The 18,414-nt window shown below is 39.5% G+C and overlaps 1 protein-coding gene across 3 annotated transcripts in view; it reads left to right on the top strand.

The window, feature by feature from the left end:
* The window catches only part of DOCK4 (dedicator of cytokinesis 4), a 444,210-nt gene that overhangs the window by 304,319 nt on the left and 121,477 nt on the right, over positions 1 to 18,414 (top strand). For all 3 annotated transcript variants that reach the window (XM_008569607.1, XM_008569604.1, XM_008569598.1), the window contains exons 17-23: positions 5,724 to 5,880; positions 10,709 to 10,806; positions 10,915 to 10,998; positions 11,162 to 11,262; positions 13,350 to 13,431; positions 14,413 to 14,583; positions 17,958 to 18,150. In XM_008569607.1, coding sequence (XP_008567829.1) covers positions 5,724 to 5,880; positions 10,709 to 10,806; positions 10,915 to 10,998; positions 11,162 to 11,262; positions 13,350 to 13,431; positions 14,413 to 14,583; positions 17,958 to 18,150 — 886 coding nt within the window. The remainder of the gene's footprint in view (positions 1 to 5,723; positions 5,881 to 10,708; positions 10,807 to 10,914; positions 10,999 to 11,161; positions 11,263 to 13,349; positions 13,432 to 14,412; positions 14,584 to 17,957; positions 18,151 to 18,414) is intronic.

Genomic DNA, 18,414 nt, shown 5'->3' with positions numbered 1-18,414 from the left:
GCTGTCGGACAATGTTCTCCTGAGTTTCATCCTTTTTCCTCTTTGAGGACTCTTCTCTCTTTAACTCCACCTTAAGTGTTGGTGTTATCGTGGATTTAGCCCTGGCTGCCATCTCTGTTTGGTCCTCTTTAGAGCCGTCTCCTCCACTTCCATGGGCTAACTTACCACATCTCTATGTAGATGACTGCCAGATCTGTTTTTCACATCAAAACTTTTACCAGCCTCCTGTGCATCTTTGGTTGGTTTTCCCAGACACACCTCTAACTCAGAATGCCCCAAACTGTGCTTTTTATCCTGCCTCCATCCACTTCTGCCATGAACAGACACCTGCACGTTTTTCTGGATTGTCCACCTTACTGTATTTTTTAAAATTTAGTTCTCTGTTTCCTGGAAATTATAGACCCCTTAATTTGATGAATATACCATGAATTTCTGTGCCAGTTTTTTTCTTACTAAATTGTAGATGTGGGTCTCTCAATGAGATATCTGCATAATTGCAAATGTCACATTTCTGGGACACTGTTTATGATAGACCACTGTCACTCTCTTTTACCTATCTAAGACAGTGGTCAAAGAGTAGCATAGGACATAATGCCCCATTCATTGCTCTACCAACTGCTTTTAATTCTGAGGAAAGAAACAGGCTTTGAGCCAATCTATATTATCTCAGAGGAGATGGAGATTATTACTGCTACTGCAAAGCCTGCAATTTAATACTTCTGTAAGTGGCGAGAGATCCCATCTCCCAGGTCAGATTTGATTTCAGACCCACGTATAGTAAAGCAGAGGGCTGGTTCTCATCTCCCTCTTCTCTAATTTGTAGTAAATTAACTCCATGCTGTTTTAAAAGGACTCGCACAGATCACAGCATGTCAAGGCAAATGCAGAGAACTGTCCTTCACTGTGACAGTAACATGGTTTTGTTCCTCCAATCTAGTAGCAGCCTCAGGAAGCTGTGGTCATGTTGCCTAGTTTCTCCTAGAAAGAATGGTTCAGTTAATTCTTCCCTCATCAATCTACCACAACACCAGGAACACTTCAGCTGTGTTTGTGTCTCCCACAAGAGAAGGAGTTCTCTGATGGGCAGGACAGTGTCGTCTTATTCTCATATGGATATTGCCTTGTTCTATGCCTACATAGGGTTTGATGAAAAAAGTTTTTCTTATGCCAAAGCAAAAACAGTTGTTTTATAAATGTTTCCCAGAATTCACATGATCCATCTTTAACCACCCCATCCAGTGGAGGGGTATAACTGAATTTTACCATGATGACAAAACCACCTTTCAACCCCATGCAGGGGAAAATCTCCTAGCTGCCGCTTGGTGCTGCTGAGCCCGTATTGCTCAGATGCGCAGGCACTCAGACACCCAACCACGACTCTGCTGTACTTGCTGTTTCCAGTTAAAGCACAAGCAATGCCAAACCATACTTGTCCAGTCTCATTTCTGTGGCTTCATTGACTCTTAGCCCTTCATCTAAGGGGGAAATCATCCATTCACATTTGTTTTTTCCAGTCTATACCCTGATTCAGAATCTCACACAGTACAAACCTTTCTCCCACCTGGCTGAAGAGCACCCTGGAATTTCCCGCTGACTCTTCCTCACTCCCTGTCTTCTCCTAGTGACCTGTGCATTTCCTCTTGAGGAGGCCGAATAACCTTTTTGGCTTAAACTCTTGCTGACACCCGTTCTGCACCACAGGCCTACGTTCTGGAACCCCATTTCTATTCTTCACTGCTCTTGAGTCTCGTTTCTCTTCTATAGATTCTCTCTCATCAAATGAAGGAGTGAATGATCTCCAGCGCATCTGTCATGTTCTCAGGCTCCTGCATCGTGCCGCATCTTCTCCCACCTGCCCCTCGTTCCTACTACATCCAGGTCTCATGATCGCTCCCTCAGTGGTTCCAGAACATAGACTAGCCATTTCCCTGTAAGACTCAGAAGCTTATTTCATTTGAAATTATTTCACAGATCCTCATACTGCAAGCCACCAAAAAAATAAAAAATAAACTATTTCAGCTCCACACACTACTCTTAGACCTCTCCAAGGGTGTCTTTGCACACGTACCCCTTTTTTTGGAAAAGTGAACTTTTGGGGGTCTTTCTTAGCCATACATACCATTCAATATTTTGTCTATAAACCAATAAATTTAAAATTCATTATAGTAAAACTCAAAACCTGGTTAAAACAGCAGTGGTGGAATGGGATACTACTCAGCCATAAAAAAGAATGAAATTTCTCTATTTGCAGCAACATGGATGAGCTTGGAGAAAATTATGTTAAGTGAAATAAGCCAGGCCCAGAAAGAGAAACACTGCTTGTCCTGTCTCATAAGAGGGAGGGAAGGAGCTTATAGGAGGGAAGAGGGGAGGAAAGGAAGACAGAACGGCAGGCAGGCAGGCAGGCAGGCAGGCAGGCAGGCAGGCAGGCAACACTCGCACTAATACTGTGAATTTTCAGAAGGAAAGAACAGAACTGTGGTTACTAGAAGTGGGAAATGGGGAGGGAGTGTGGGGTTATTGTGAAATTGGTTAATTGACACAAAAAATGATGACATTTTGTAATGATGAATATGCTAATTATCTGATTTGATCATTACATATTGTGCATAGGTATTGATATTCAACTCTGTATCCCACAAATACATATAATCAGTTATGTTTCAATTGGGAAAAAAAAAACTGTGGAGGGAGGTGATGTTCCATAGTGATTATGAATACAACTTTGGTTCAAATCTTGGCTTTGACACTGCTAATACTGTGACACTGGGCAAGTCACTTAAGCTCCTGGGTTACAATATTCTGCTTTATATGTTGTTAGGAGAAAATAATGCAGAGTGTTTAGCAGTGAGTCACACACAATAAGCCTCCATAAACTGTATTTGCTTGGATTGCTCTTAAAATCTCCACTGTTTGTATGATATGTTAAGGACACGTGCTGAAAACCTGAAGGAACAATAAAAGATATGCTCTAAGATTTTTTGTGCAGTTTCTTAAGTTTTTTAGAAATACCTTAAAACTTCTAACTCTAACCCCATACCTAGCATAATCCTACTGGACAAAACATTCATACAGAACAAGTAGTGGTTACCTGCTTTTCTTTACTGAATTCAGTGGCAGAATTCTCATTCCTCCCCCACCCCACTCTCTATCTTACACACCCACATACCAGTGTTCTTGGTAGAAGGTCTGGAAATACCTTTTGTGTCCAGAATATTGTTCGTATTAGTTATCGTGTCTTGTACTTGAGTGAGGGTGTTAGAGTTTAGCTGTAAGAAGCCGTCAAGGTGTCATGCCTCAGACTCAGACGCTGAGCTCCTGGCCCCCCAGGCTGAGGGAGAAGTGAATGAACCAGGGTTGGTGGAACTGACCTGGCCACAGTGGCTGGACCAGGAGAAGGCAGCCAAGTCTTCTATTCACAGTGACCCCTAAGGACACGACACAGCCATCACGCTTTTACTCACAGAAGCAGTCAGTCTCACAGCAACCAGTTGAGCTAGGTGAGCATACCAAGCAGGAATTCCAAGAGGCTGCCAGAAGTACGCCAGAGCCGGCCAGTTAGTTGGGGGGAGGTGGAGGGAAATAAGACAGATATCTATAGGGTCAGGATTTCTGTGAGCAGATGGAGCAGACCAGAGCAGACTCCAGCTCCTGGGGAGGAGGCCTGAAAATAGCTGGACAGAGTGTCTGGGCTGGGCTTGGCATGAGACTTCAGTCACGATGGGAAGTGGTGGATGTATGAAGGGTCAGTCAGGATAGGGATGGGAGACCAGGGCATGTTCCCAACCACATAGGCCAGTTCCAGGCAGGGAATAGGGTGAAATTGGTGTGCTGTGGATCATGCTATGACTGGCCATATTTCAGGTTCTGATACCAGGAACAAGACTCAGGGGAGGGGCAGCTATCCAAGGTTCCAGAACACTATTTTGTCTAAGTACTTTCTCTAAGAAAGCATCTGAAGTGTTCACTTTATTCTTTGAACCATATATGTGTGTTTTATGCACTCTTCTATCTATATGAAAGATCTCACAGTAATAAAAAAAAAAAAGGCATTTGGAGTTGTAACGCTAGAAGAGAACTATAGAGGCTGTTTATTGTGTTTATGTTGGTACTTCTGTTACTGGGCAGGTGTGCTAGTAAGAACATCTTGTAATATACTGCTTCTGTTTCTCTAAACTTGTTGAAGAGGTCTTTCCTAAAGATTTATTATTAATTTTTTTTTAATGTTTTGTGAATCACACAAAATAGTCTAAAATACCAAAGGGATCCTATGCTTAAACTCTTGCCTGTTGCCAGGATACTAACATTGAAAATATTTGAACAAATTTAAAGGAATAAAGTTCATATGAGTTTTAAAACTTATACACAAGATAATCTGACCTGTGCCATCTCTGTGTCTCAAAAAAAAATGTGGTTTTTTTCTCAAAAATTTAATTTAAAATCACCTTTATCATTACAAAAGTAGTATACAGATAACTGAAAGAAAATAAAAAAATCACGTTCTTACTACCCAGATGATGTAAACTGTTAACTCCTTAGTGTGTATCCTTTTAGATGTCATTCTATATGGATTTTTTAATAAATGTTACATAACATATATTTATTTTAAATCTACTTTTTTCGGTTACTGATTTTTCATATACTAAATTTTTATCTCACCTAGAACTTAGTCAATTTACAAATTTCCAAAAAAAAACAATGGACAAATCAGCAGGCTTGTCCAAATCTAGGACCATAAGTTACATCAGGCTGTCTATCTCTTAAGTGTGTTTAATCTAGAACAATCTCTTTCTTGACAACACTGACGTGAAGAGACAAGGACAGACACCCTGCAGAAATCCCCACCTTCTGGAGTTGTCTAGCTGCTTCCCCACAGCATCATTCAGCATGTTGCACTCTCTCATGTTTACTATGAAGCAGAAGTTGAACATCTTTGGAAGAATGTTTGTAGATGATGATGTGTGTCTTTGCATTGCCTTGCACTGGTGCAATGACAGCCTGATCCCCCCACGTGCAGTTATATTTGTCCTTTCGCCAGTAGGAAGTAATCTGTGTGCTGCTGCGCTGGCGTTGTGTGAACATCCGGTTCCTCATCAACAATCCTCCTGCTGGTTTTAGCACTAAGCAACAATCCCGAACTAAAGTAATAATTACAGTAGGGATATGAAATTATATTTTCTAAGTCTTTAATTTCTTTTACATGTGTTAGCTGGCATTTTCTGTGAAGCAGAGATTTCCCTCATGTAGTGGGACTATTAGATTAGCCTGAAATACCGTTTCCTTAATTGCTGGTTTCCAAAGTAAGTTTAACAGTTGCCTCAGATGAGATGTTGGCAGAATTAAGCATTTTTAAAAAATCACTGCAAATATGATTTCTTGAGCATTTCCAATCTGTTAGAGACTGTGGTGAAAAGGCTTTATATAATCTAATTCTTATGACAATACAATGAGGTTTTACAGAAAAGCAAAGGAAACCTCAAGTGGTTAAATAACCTCATAATATTGCTCACATGGAAAGTGACAGATCTGGAATTTAAACTCCAATTAGTCTGAGTCCAAAATGTGCTAAATTGTTTTTATACATTTCTGTTGCATTTACTTAAAAGCCACATTCTGTTTGGAATGTTTCTCAGTTCATAAAAACTAGAAATGGAAATTATGCTTAATAATTCTTAGGAGGTCTCTCTCCCCTCCCTTTTGTTTTTTTTTAATATTTTTAACAGTGTGAAGAAAACACAAACCTGCAGGATATTACCCGCTACCTCAAACTTCCCTTTTCCAAGGGCATTTTTCTTGGGAATAATAATCAAGCCATGAAGGCCACAAAGGAGTCTTTTTGGATAACGTCTTTTCTCTGTTCCACAAAACTCACACAAAATGGTAAGGTATAATACTGTTTTATTTGAAAGCCCTTGTACCTGTGTATTCGTGTGAATTTTGCTAGGCATGTTCAGTAAACAACAAAGTTAGTTTTACGAACTTTGCACTAAATTGTTGATCTTTCTCTTTGTGATTTCCAATAAAATGGAAACAGTTGTGACCCAGTGATCTGTCAAATACATATCATTTAAGAAGTCTTCAAAATTATTCCATTGTTGGAATCCAAGTGCACAGCTCTTCAAATAAACCATCAAAACCCAGCTGCAAAAAAAGAATAAAAATACCACCACCTTAATCTCTTGTTTTATAGCTCCATAAACAGTGCTAATTGCAGGCTTTAGAATAAAGGCTGTTTTTTGTTTAATTAGATGGATATTGTTTTTCTGTTCTAGCATTAGTTTTTATGCCAGTGATTGCAAGTTATGATTAATAAAGCAAGCTCTTCTCCTTAGCAAATTGTTATAAAAACGTCATCTTAATGAAGGAAGTAAATGAAACATTTCTGAGTTCTTCATGGTTGCCATATATGGCTTCTGGCTTGCATCCTGAATGCCATATTAATAAGTTAGATTCATTATATTGAGGAAAATCACTTCATAATAAGGGGTTTTGTCTCATAAAAAGCTCCTATGCCTAAACATTTATAAGTCTTATTAGTTCTTTCTTCTGTGTCATAGAACAGCATTTGTACAAGGAAACATTTTTTCTCTTAGAAGAAAACGTATTTATTGTCTTAGTAGTGCCAGAAAAGCAAAATGTAACATTGCAATATTGACCACTTTTAAAATACCTCTTAATTTTAGTGTGCAGTGCTACATAGGACACCAACTTAAGATATGTCAAGTTATACCAAACTTTATCAGTATTATGTGGTTAATGATTTTACTTAAATAAAATCTCCATTGACATAACTCAGTAAATGATTACAAAGCATTTACCAAACCTCAGGTATTTTTTATGGGGCCAGTCTACCCTTGTGGTGGTTGTGAAGCTGATAAACTCAACCTGTTATTGGCTCCCTTGTACAGAATTTTTGTTCATCCTGTGTGGATTAGTTGTGTGTCTGTTATAGAGTTTACATTCAAATTTAATTGAAGTCCTAATAGAATATTTTGGTTTGTATTAGTTATTTATTGCTGCTATAACAATTATCACAAATTTATTGGCTTAGAATTACACAAAGTTATTATCTTACAGTTCTGGAGGTCAAATATCTGAAATCACTTTTACTGGGCTAAAGTCAAGGTGTTAGTGGGGTGGCATTCCTTGTGGAGATTCTAGGGGAGGATTTTTTTTTTAACCTTTTCTATAGAGGTTGCTCATGGCCCCCTCCTCCAACTACAAAGCCATCAGCATAGGATCTTCAAATCTGTCTGACTCTGGCCTTCTTCCATCTTTTAAGGACCCTTGTGATTACATAGGGATGAGTAATCCAGTATAATCTCCCTATTTTCACATCTTTAGTTTAATCACATCTATAAAGTCTCTTTTGCCACATAAGGTAAATGTATTCACGGGTTCCAGGAATTAGGGTGTGGACATCTTTGGAGGCCCTTATTCTGCCTACCACACAGGTAAACTTAAGAACAGGTTCTCTGCAGCCCAACTGTCTGGCCCTGCATCCTGAATTTGTTCTAGCTCCAGCATTTAGGATACTAGAAAGATCATGAACATAAAACAAAGAGAACCAAATTCTGAAAATTAGAAGTTGCTCCTTTGTAAAAGCAGAGAACATCTTTCAGGTCAATACAAGTAAATAAACTATTCATGGAATCAGTATATTAAATATCTCACTATATGGAAGGGAAGATCAGATTTCTAGGCAATGCCTGGCTCATTTTTGGAGATTAATAAGTGCTTCATTATCATTTTGACTTTTATTAACCTTGTCAATGCAAGACAGCTCCAAATGAGCCAGGAAATGAATAGCATGTTTCAAGAGATGGGAAGGAGGGAGGAAGTTAGTTGATCTTTCTCAAATTTACATGCTAGACACACATCTTTGTGTAGAAGTAATCCAGTTCCAAATTGGAATTAAATTGCTATGTATTCATTTTACTTGACTTGGAAAATATACAAATTCTATTTTCACTACAATTGGGCATTTAGTAAGTGATGTCTCTAGAAACAGTTTCCTAGAGCAGATTTGCATTTCAAGATTCTTAATATGTATCTGTGTGCACACTTTCTCTATTACCCAGCATTTTTCTTACATAGCGTGCCAGGGCCCAAGCACTAGGCTGCAATATCTGTGATTGCCAGATCAAGTAGAGATTTTAAACTTCTGAAGAGTAGGGTCATGTCATTCCCCTATTTCATAGCTTTTGATAGGTTAGACACATAGTATATACTTAATAAATGCTTGTTGGATGGAATTTAGAAAAATTCATATTTCCAGTTGTAAGTTATAGCTCCCAATGTAACAAGTAACATATCTTCAAATGGCTAAATGTAACAAGTAACATATCTTCAAATGGCTAAAACAGACCTAGGAGGTGCAGTTTTGCCTTACATGATTAATGACGTCCACACAGACATAACTGCTTTACTCTTCCATTTGCACCATTACAAACAGTCTAGAGATTCATCAGCCTGCTTGTGGGAAAGACAGATAGTCCTTGACCACTTTTCCAGCTCTGCTCATGAGGATCTTATTCCTGGTTCCCCTGTTGCCTGCAGTGGTGTCACTTCATGGCCAGCACAGCCCCCTTCTTCCTCTCCCACTCTTCACAAGGGCAGGGCCCTGAACGCCCCTGCAGCTACCTCACTTTAAAGGGAAGGAAAAGAGATCAAGGGAAAGGAGTGAGAGGCGGGATGGGGTGCAGTGGGAAGTGAGGAGCCAGTGACAGGGGAGATGCGCTGGGGGATCGCAAGAGCCAAGCTGCCAGGGGGGCATCCCGAGGGGAGGTGTAGGAAGCAGAAAGCAGCTGGGCAGGAGCAGAGCCTTGCTCTGTTGCTGGGGCTATCACTCTTCGGATGTATCTGATAGTCCAAATATAACCAATCACCTTTAAACAGGTTTCAATCATCCTCCCAGAATGTCTGTTAGTTATGAATATTAAAAATTTTCACCATTTTTAGGTTATAAAAACATCACAAATCTCCTTTCGAAAGTCAGTATTTTAAAAATTTCTGGGCCGGCCCATGGCTCACTTGGGAGAGCACAGTGCTGATAATACCAAGGCCACGGGTTTGGATCCCATATACGGATGGCCGGTTAGCTCACTTGGGAGAGTGTGGTGCTGACAACACCAAGTCAAGGGTTAAGATCCCCTTACTGGTCAAAAATAAAAAATAAAAATTTCTTAAGTTTTCTCACTCTAAATCCTCCTCCTACTCTTATCTCTGTTTGGTATCGGTAAACATTCCTATTTAATACTAAATTTCTTCCTGTTAATTCCTTTGTGAGGTTCTTCTCCTGACTCTGGCCTTGGTGGAGGTTGCTTCTGTTTCCTCTTGAAATTCTTATGTTTTTCTCTCATTTCTGTTCACTGCATCATATTTTCTTTCTCATCTTAACTGCCACCTTGATTCTTGGGTTTTTTGGTCTTCTGTAATCTCATTGTTCTTTCTGCCTCTCAGAAAGTCCCATTCAGGATTCTCCTGAAACAGGTGCTTTGAAGTAAATTTCTCACTGTTCAGCCTGGAAAATCCCTCCTGGCCTCTCTCTTCGCCAGTCTGGTCTCTGAGCCCCACTGAGCACTGGCCAGCCCTGGTCCCACTGCCCTGTGCACAAGCCCTGTTACTTCTTACTGCCTTCATTGGCCTCCTGTCGCCACTGTCTCCCTGCTCCCCTGGGAGACTAACGAAGCTTGGCCACCATCTTCCAGAGCCTTTCTAACTTCTATGCAAGAAAGATGAGGGAAAAATTTATTCCCTCCCCAGGTTCCTAGAGGACCTATTATTGTTCTCAGGGCTGCAAGAGTATAATTTCTAACATTTTCAGGTCAGCCAGAAAAGCAGGATAATCAGTCCTAACAAGATAAATAAGACCTGTAGAATCTTCTCAGGCTGTAGGTGGTCAGAAACTCACTGGTATATTATCTTAAAAATAGCACTGTCAGCATCCATTTAGGAAAGGGAGAGAATTACTGAGCTAGGCCCTGTGTTTGCCAAATCTGGGATGGAAGACGGCCCATGGAGTGCAAAGCTCACTTGATGATCTGACAATCCACTGGGCTGTCATCACCATACAGGGACCTTCTAGTCCTGCAAGGTTTGGGTCATATTTTCAAGAAGACCTTCATTGCTGGGTGGAATTGATCATGAGGCATAGTGCAGTACTATGTGCCGGGGCCCAGGCATGAATAGAGCAGGTTCCCAGCCCTCGAGAAACACACATCTTACCAGGGGGAGGCAGAAAATTATTCAACAAATATTTATCAACTGCCTGCTTCGCTCTTGGTGCTGGGAATACAAATAGGGTCAAGTTTGGCATGCTTTTGTTTTTGTTTTTTCTCTTGGAGTTTATAGTCTAGTTGCAGCATAGACAAAAAAAGACCTGTGATAGTAAAATGAGTGCTCCTGTACTATGGGAGCACAAAGAAGAGACAGTTAGCTTGGGATCTCAGGAAAGGCTTCCCAGAGGAAGCCACATCTAACCCTAGAACTGAAGGATGAGTAGGAATTTGTAGTCAAGAGCATTGGGAGGGAAGAAGTAATTAGAATACAGTGTAATAAATGCCATCCTGGGTAGGGCTAGACATAGTCTGTGGGGGCCAGAAAGACGGGCCACATGTTTAGGAATTCAGCTTTTACCAGTAGAACACTTTCACATTAGGGACTGTTCTCTATGAAAACAATTAATTTTCCTTTTCTGTTTGGAAAGGTGATATGCTTGATCTTTTGAAATGGAGAACCCACCCAGACAAGATCACAGGCTGTCTCTCTAAATTAAAAGAAATCGATGGCTCAGAGATAGTAAAGGTATATACTATATGTTACCCCTCTTGGAAATTCATAGAATAAAGAACATTTAGAGGAGAAGGACAGATAGTGTTTTATTCATTCATTGACTACTTCTTTATCTAACAGTTTCTGCAAGATACATTGGATACCTTATTTGGAATTTTAGATGAAAATTCCCAAAAATATGGATCTAAAGTGTTTGATTCTTTGGTAAGTTCAAATTTCATTGTATTTTAACAATTTTGTCTCTCTGTCTTGACTTTCATAAGGCTGTTTCAGAAATATGCACTTAATAATGTAAGAGTTCATTTTTAAAAGAACAAAAAAAATCTTGGTTATAATTTGGTTTTCTAAAGCACAATTTTCTTTTTAGGTTCACATAATAAATTTGCTGCAAGATAGCAAATTTCATCATTTTAAACCTGTAATGGACACTTACATTGAGAGTCATTTTGCAGGGGCACTTGCATACAGGTAAGGCCCTTTATCTTGTAATTGGTTTAGAAGCGGTTCCTTCTGAGCTTTTCTAAGAAGCAGCAGCTATATAGGAAAATTTAAAAGAGACTGTAGGAAGAAATGAAGCACAACTGAAGTGTCTCTTGAGACAGACTCTTCCTTCCTCACACACCCTTTTATAGTGGTTAGAACTTATTTTGATTAAAAGGGGGAAAGAAGAACTTCCTGAATTCTATTCCAGAGATCTAAAATATAAAGTTTCTTTCTTCTTGTCTCCATTTCACTTGATATTCTTTGGTCTAAAATGTCTGGTTATTTCACTTTGGTTGTCCAGCACCCCACTGAGTCACTGCACTCCTTGATGATTATAGATGCTTGTAAAAAAGAAATACGAATGGAAAAACCTTTGCCTTCATATCTGTTTCATTCATTCATTCATTCATTCATCCATCTGTTAATATCTGAGTGCCTACTGCATGCCAGACACAAACTTTGTGCTGATAATGTGATGACCTGGTCCCTGGCCTCAAGCAATTTAGCTATTGGAATCAACTCTTTGCTGGTAGCTGCTGTTTTAACTGCCCCTTCTTTCCTACCAGCTCTGATTGTGCCAGTGTGGCCAAGAGTGAATGAATAATGTCATGCTTTAGCAACTGCCCACCTGCACGCAGCCGAGTTGATAATTGCCAGAAGGAAGCAAATAACATCTTTCTACAAATAACACCTTCCCAGTCTCTGGCCCTGCTTAAATGCAGCCCTGGAATGTGCCCTGATGTTCTATGTCTCCATTCCAATACTCTCCTTACTGTTTTGCCCACATTTCTACCCTATACCTTAAGCACCTACAGGCATGTACATGCACAATCCTCTGTTCCTAGAGGTGAATTAAAAGAGCATGGAATCATGTTTTTACCTTTTTTTCCCCATCAATGCGATATATAAAGGATAGTAAGTAATCAAGTAAGCATTTGATCCTATTAACTTCGGTATTCCCGACCATGGCATGTTAAGATTTGTTCTCCAACGTTTAAATGAATGAAGGTATTTTTCTAAGACTCAAACCTCCATCAACATGCTTTTTTACTGAGGGTGAAATGTAACAACAGGAATAATTTTGAAGCACTGGCCCCCTCAGCCTAACAATTTCAGCCGTCATGTGAGGAGTTCACTGCTTCTGGCTGAAATTGTCGTTGGAAGCTAGAGAATAAGAGTGTAATTTCTAGCATTTCAAGTCAGCCAGAAAAGCAGGATAACAGTCCTCACGAGACAACATAAGGCCTGAGGAAATCTTTTCAGGCTGTGGATGGTCAGAGACTCACTGGTATATTATCTTAAAAATGACACACCCAGCAGCATCTACTTACTGGCACTTCCAAATATTCCTCCTTAACTGTGAGAAAAAGTGCTGTGTGAACTACGCTTCCTAGAAATCAAGAACTGCTCAAAGTTCAATGTGGCAAGACTATAATCTTAAGAGTTTTAGGTTGTTATTGTTTGTTTTCTTAAATTTTTGTTTCTTAAAAAAAAAAAAACCTTGGCTTTTCTAGAAATTCTCTTACTAAGGAATACTTTGACAGTAAGCCCACTTCTCACAGGTCAGAGAATTGGCTTGATAAATCCATGGGGCTGTGACCTGGAGTGGGGAGGTGCTGCCTTCCTCTCTCCCCACACTCCCTCTGCCTCCTGCTGAATATGTCATCCAGCTGTGTTTACATGGTCACTGGGGAAGAAATCCCAATTAGCAGGTGTCCAAGATTGACCATAACAATCATACATCCAGGCACTTGCTTGGCTGGAGTCCTTTTCTCCAATATTTGTGTTCACCCATTTAGAAGCCTTGCCAGAAATAGCAGGGCCAATGGAATATGTCCAGACTGAGGGGAATTGCAACGGGAGGAAGTGTTGTTTCTCTCTTAAGCTTCCAAAAGGGGAGTGATGTTGATGGGCAGATTTAGTAAAATTATTAGACAGCATTTTGACAGGAAATTATGAGAACTGTTGGGAAAAGAAGCCTCTTTATTGATCCAGATAAGTGTTGGATTTGTTGGCATTTAATTGAGAATTAGACCAATTCTCCATTCTGCACATTTCTCCCTGTATTTTAGAGATCTCATCAAAGTGCTCAAGTGGTATGTGGACAGGATTACAGAAGCAGAGCGGCAAGAGCACATCCAGGAGGTGCTGAAGGTGAGGACAGGCTGTGGATAACAGATAATGTAGTCTAACAGAGCTGGGGCATGGTGGTGCTTACGCTAATTGGTTTCCTCTATACAGACAGTAATTGGTGATGATATATTACTGACATTCTAATTCCAGGATCTTAATCAGTTTATGGCTGCTCCAGAGCAGATGAAATTTGAAAGGGACTTTGCCAGTCTCATCCACTGGAACCTGCCCAAGATCGAATCCTTACTCCTTTGGGCGAGAACACTTGACGTGAAGTCTAAGATTGGCAGGAAAGGGAGGGTTTCTGAAAGAAGACTATGGATAGGTAGTTAAGCTTAAAACACCCCGGGTCTTGCTTCTACCAACCTGCCACAGACCATCTGAGAAACGCTTATCTTAAATTCTAAGAGAGAATAGGGTGGTAGCAGGGATCACAATGTGGAAACCTGAGGTTCTACCGGGTCTCATGGTTTTACACCACCCCCATCTCTGGGCCCTATATGGTTAGTTGTATATGGAGATACTAATGTCTCCCTTGCAAACATGTTCAGAAAGTATACAAATTCTTAAAGGGATTATCCAGTAACAGTTCTGGTAGTAGAAAAAAATAGATAATATATACATTTTATGAAACAAGCATTTGGTCTGATTGAAGGAAAATGCTAAGTGGCAATAGTACCTACCAAAGCAAAAATCATTTTTGAGAAACAGTTCTCTCTTTGTTGACTAAATTTAAAAAAACTGAGGATCAAAAACATTTAGTGTTCATAATGCTCAAGAATTGTAAAGAATTTTTAAATTTTCTATACATTTCTCCCATTAGGCATCAGAGAAAAATGGCTCTTTCCCCTCCAAGTAAACAACCCTTCGAAAATCTCACAGGGCCTTTTAAAATCAATAATTTAAAAGTCTAACGCTGTACCATGGTTTTTATGACGTGTCACTGTTAAATAAATGCTTTTGGTCTCCCTTGAAGCTAACTTTTAACAATTTTCATTTAAGGCACAAGAATACATTTTTAAGTATATAGTTCAATCTCGAAGGCTGTTTTCCCTTGCCACCGGTGGGCAAAACGAAGAGGAATTCCGCTGCTGCATTCAAGAGCTCCTTATGTCGGTCCGTTTCTTTCTTTCACAAGAAAGCAAAGGGTCTGGAGCATTATCTCAGTCACAGGTAATTTTTTGCATCTCTGCTGAATGGAGAAAAATATGAGTGTAGTTTATTTTTATGCAACAGCATAATTGAATGTTTTCTCCATCAGAAATCCATAGCTCCAGTTCATATTTGTAGCTTAACGAAGTTTGTGAGCAGACGTTGAAAAATCCCCAGCTTCTGAAAACTAGTGGAGCAGAAGTGGTTGCCTTTCCTCACACCCTTCTCTCCCTCCATGGAGAGGCTACTGGTTTGCATTTGCCACCTTTCCAGTTACCAGAACACCTACAGTTGATTGGACAAGTTGGCACCATCAGCCTTGGGGAAGGAATCTCACCAGAGCCCATCTCTTACGGCGTTTTTCCCCAGGCCTCACACTGCATTTGAATCTGTCAACTTTTGAAAGTCATTATATTGGACTCAGCTAAACTGCCCGTTGTTTTGTTTTATTTAATTTAGCCCTAATCATCCTGGGATTTATCTTAAAGACCATTGCTGAGCTACTGCTGCCAAATTCTGTTACTGGGAGTAGCCCCACATGTTTTCTTAAGAACAGGATCCATCCACTTTCCAAATAGCATGGCCTTGAACAAGTTCCGAGAGATAATTCTGAATATCTTTCTCTATACATTTTTAATCCTTCTTGTACATTTTAAATTCTAATGACTTTGTTAAAAACCTGTCAGATGGAGGAGCAGCCTCTTGCCATTCCCTGGAGACTAGAGACTGATAATCATTCAGAACTAGGACATAAGACAGGAGATTAGAAGACAGAACTAGATCCTTAATAGTGTTGTTATAATTTGGTGCCATGTGACATTGGAAGGCATAATGCATAATGGCAAAATAGCAGAAATGCACCAACCCTGCAACAGTAGTGCTGTACTTTTTCTAACCGTTTAGTGGACTGTTCTTACTCTCTTCTTTGCAGAGGTGGATTCACCTTCCATCTGGGCAAGGATACATCTTAGGCTCTTTTAAATGTCATTTTGGCCTCTAGAGTTAACATTACAACCACTGCACTTTAGGAACTTGCCAGAGACCTCAATATCAAAATGCCCAGTCGCCAAACCTTTCATACAGGGAGAAATGTGCAGAATGGAGAATTGGTCTGAATCTCAATTAAATGCCAACATGGTGCAAAGGGAGATGCTCTTAGCTTCTAGAGGCCATGTGGCACATGTCCGCTCACTCTTCAAAGCCAGCAGTGTTATGTCAAATCCATCTCATGCTTTGAATCTCGCTGACTACTACTACTCTACCAGCCAGAGAAAACTCTTCATTTTAAGGGTTCATGTGATTAGGTTAGGCCCACCTGGATAATCTAGATAATTGGTAACCTTCATTACATCTGCAAAATCCATTTTGGCATGTAACATGACATAATCACAGGAACACCACCAGTGGACAGAGGTCATGGGAATCATCTTAGAATTCTGCCTACCACATCCAGATCTGAGAGTATCCATTACTCCAAGGTTTACTGTTAGGCTGCCTTGAAGGCTAAAGCCCAATCTCCTTGCTCCATTTTGTATTTTTCCACGTGGACTACAACTCAGGGTAAATCCTGTCTTCTGGAGGCAGAGCAGCCATCCCAGCAATCCTTCAGGTTGGGTCAATGGACAGCTGCCCCACAGATCTGTCCATCCTGGTCCAACTGGGGATGTTCATTTAGTCTCCTGGCCTAAACCCAGCTTGCTAATGATGCTGTCCTTGGTAGTCCTGCCCAGGGCTAACTCAGCAAGTGGAGCACTGGTTCCTGATCTTCCATTTCATTGACAGGCCCCTACCTCAGGATCCCCAGGAGAAAAGAAGGAATAATGGAAGGAGTAGAATCCCAAGACCTTGCATAAATTCCTAATCATCTTTCTCTATGTGTTTTGGCTACCAGGAATCTCAAAACTAAATTGTACTTTTATTTTTATTGGCAGTAACACCCCTTAGCTTGCCCTGATAGTTATCTTTCTGTCCTCTTCACAAGATCCTCCTTCCTTTATCCTTGTTAATTGTCCTATTATATATGTATGTTACACTGCAGGCACATTCAGATACTTTTTTGAAGTAGAGAGGTTATAAATAAAGAATTAATGGATAAATTAAGGAATACTTGAGGAAGATTAGTTCACTTTTCAATAATCAGAAAGCTGGGCTTATTTTACTTTGTTTCGTTTTATTTTATTTAACTTTATTGGTATGACTTGTCTCTTCACAAAGTGAAATGAAGGTTATATAAATATAGTCTTTAATAGGGAATACCAAGTTACTCATTTCAAATATATTCATGTAAGTGTATCACTTTCAAGAGTCAAGAAGAAATGCTGTTGACTATAGTACCTTATGCATTTTGATAGCTCTAGCATCAAAACAGATCTCAGCTCTTCTAAATGTGTTTGCTGCTGCTGTATAGATAAATACTAAAATCCTTGAATTGGAATTTGATTCCACGTTTGAATCCTTAGCACATGTAGACTTGATCTACTTTCCAGTGGTATCAGATGTTGTTGGGAAGCCAGGCTGCACTGGAGTCTCAGCATTTTAGAAACAAGTGTCTTCTTCCCTCAATAGGTAGAGTTGAGGCTGATTGATTTCTTTCCATTGGTCTTTTTTTATGGAATTTAAAAAGACTGTCTTTGTTTTGATGTACAATCCTAGCCCAATTTTTTAAGTATGCCCCTTGGGATTTGATGTTAGTGTCTCTTTTTTTTTTATCAGGTTTCTTTATTTACATAAAAAATATTGTTCTTAGTTTGTGCACGCAGCTCTTGGTTAACAATAGATCTTGAAGCAACTTAAGGGGTGTTTTAATGATCTTTTCATTTTACAAGCGATGAAACTGAAGCTTGGGGGCTAAAATGACTTTCCAAAGTCACAGAGTTGATTAGAAGTAAAGCTAGTAAGGATTACATATAACCTAGGTCTTCTGTTGCCTCATCTTATGTTTTTTCTTAAACATAAGTTGAGTGCTTTGGGAAATTAATATGTTTCATTTCTTAAAGGTAAATGAGTTTTAATGAGAATTTTAGAAAGTTTCTCCAAAAAGGATCCAAAAGGAATGAAATATAAATGACTACAGTCCAGGTATTGGTTGAGCATTCTTTCTATTCAGTCATGATGCATTTTGCTGATTCTCTGGGGTTTTTACCAGTCATTGTCAGTGATTTTTCAGAATTTCCCACTTGTTATTATATTGCTTCTTTGCACATTTCAAAAAAAGTTGTCCTATTCTGCTGCACTTTTTTTTTTCACCCTTTTAACTTTAGGTAACAGAAATATTTTACATTCATTTTTCTACCATTCAACAATACTTTTCATAGTCCTTAAACTCACTGACATTTTACAGCTTATTTCTCATGGCATATCTGGGAGTTGGTTTAAATTGCTTCTTCTTTTTTTAGGCTGTATTTCTGAGCTCCTTCCCAGCCGTGTACTCAGAACTGTTGAAGCTTTTTGATGTCCGGGAAGTGGCCAACTTGGTGCAGGACACTCTGGGCAGCCTCCCGACCATCATGCACGTGGACGATTCCCTGCAGGCCATTAAACTGCAGTGTATTGGCAAAACTGTGGAAAGCCAGCTTTATACCAACCCAGGTGAGTCTCTTGGATGAAATATTGTCTCTAGAAAGCCATTTATTTACATCTCATTATCATTGTTAGCAGAAGCAATTAAAAACAAAAAAGGAAAAACCAAAAAGTATTTTCTTAAAAGCATTGTTTATTGGGATGGTAAATTTATTTAGTAGTCAAATACAAATATATGGCTATTAAAACTTTATTTCTAGAAAGAATGACAACTAACAGTTAAATTATTGATTCTAATTACACTACTGCTTTTTTTCTTGATTTCTTTTTTTT

This window comes from Galeopterus variegatus, unplaced genomic scaffold (assembly GCF_000696425.1).
Source record: "Galeopterus variegatus unplaced genomic scaffold, G_variegatus-3.0.2 Scaffold27, whole genome shotgun sequence".
In the NCBI taxonomy this organism is placed as follows: domain Eukaryota; kingdom Metazoa; phylum Chordata; class Mammalia; order Dermoptera; family Cynocephalidae; genus Galeopterus; species Galeopterus variegatus.
Note: the sequence above shows the minus strand (reverse complement) of the source record. Positions and strands in the feature narration are given on the sequence as shown.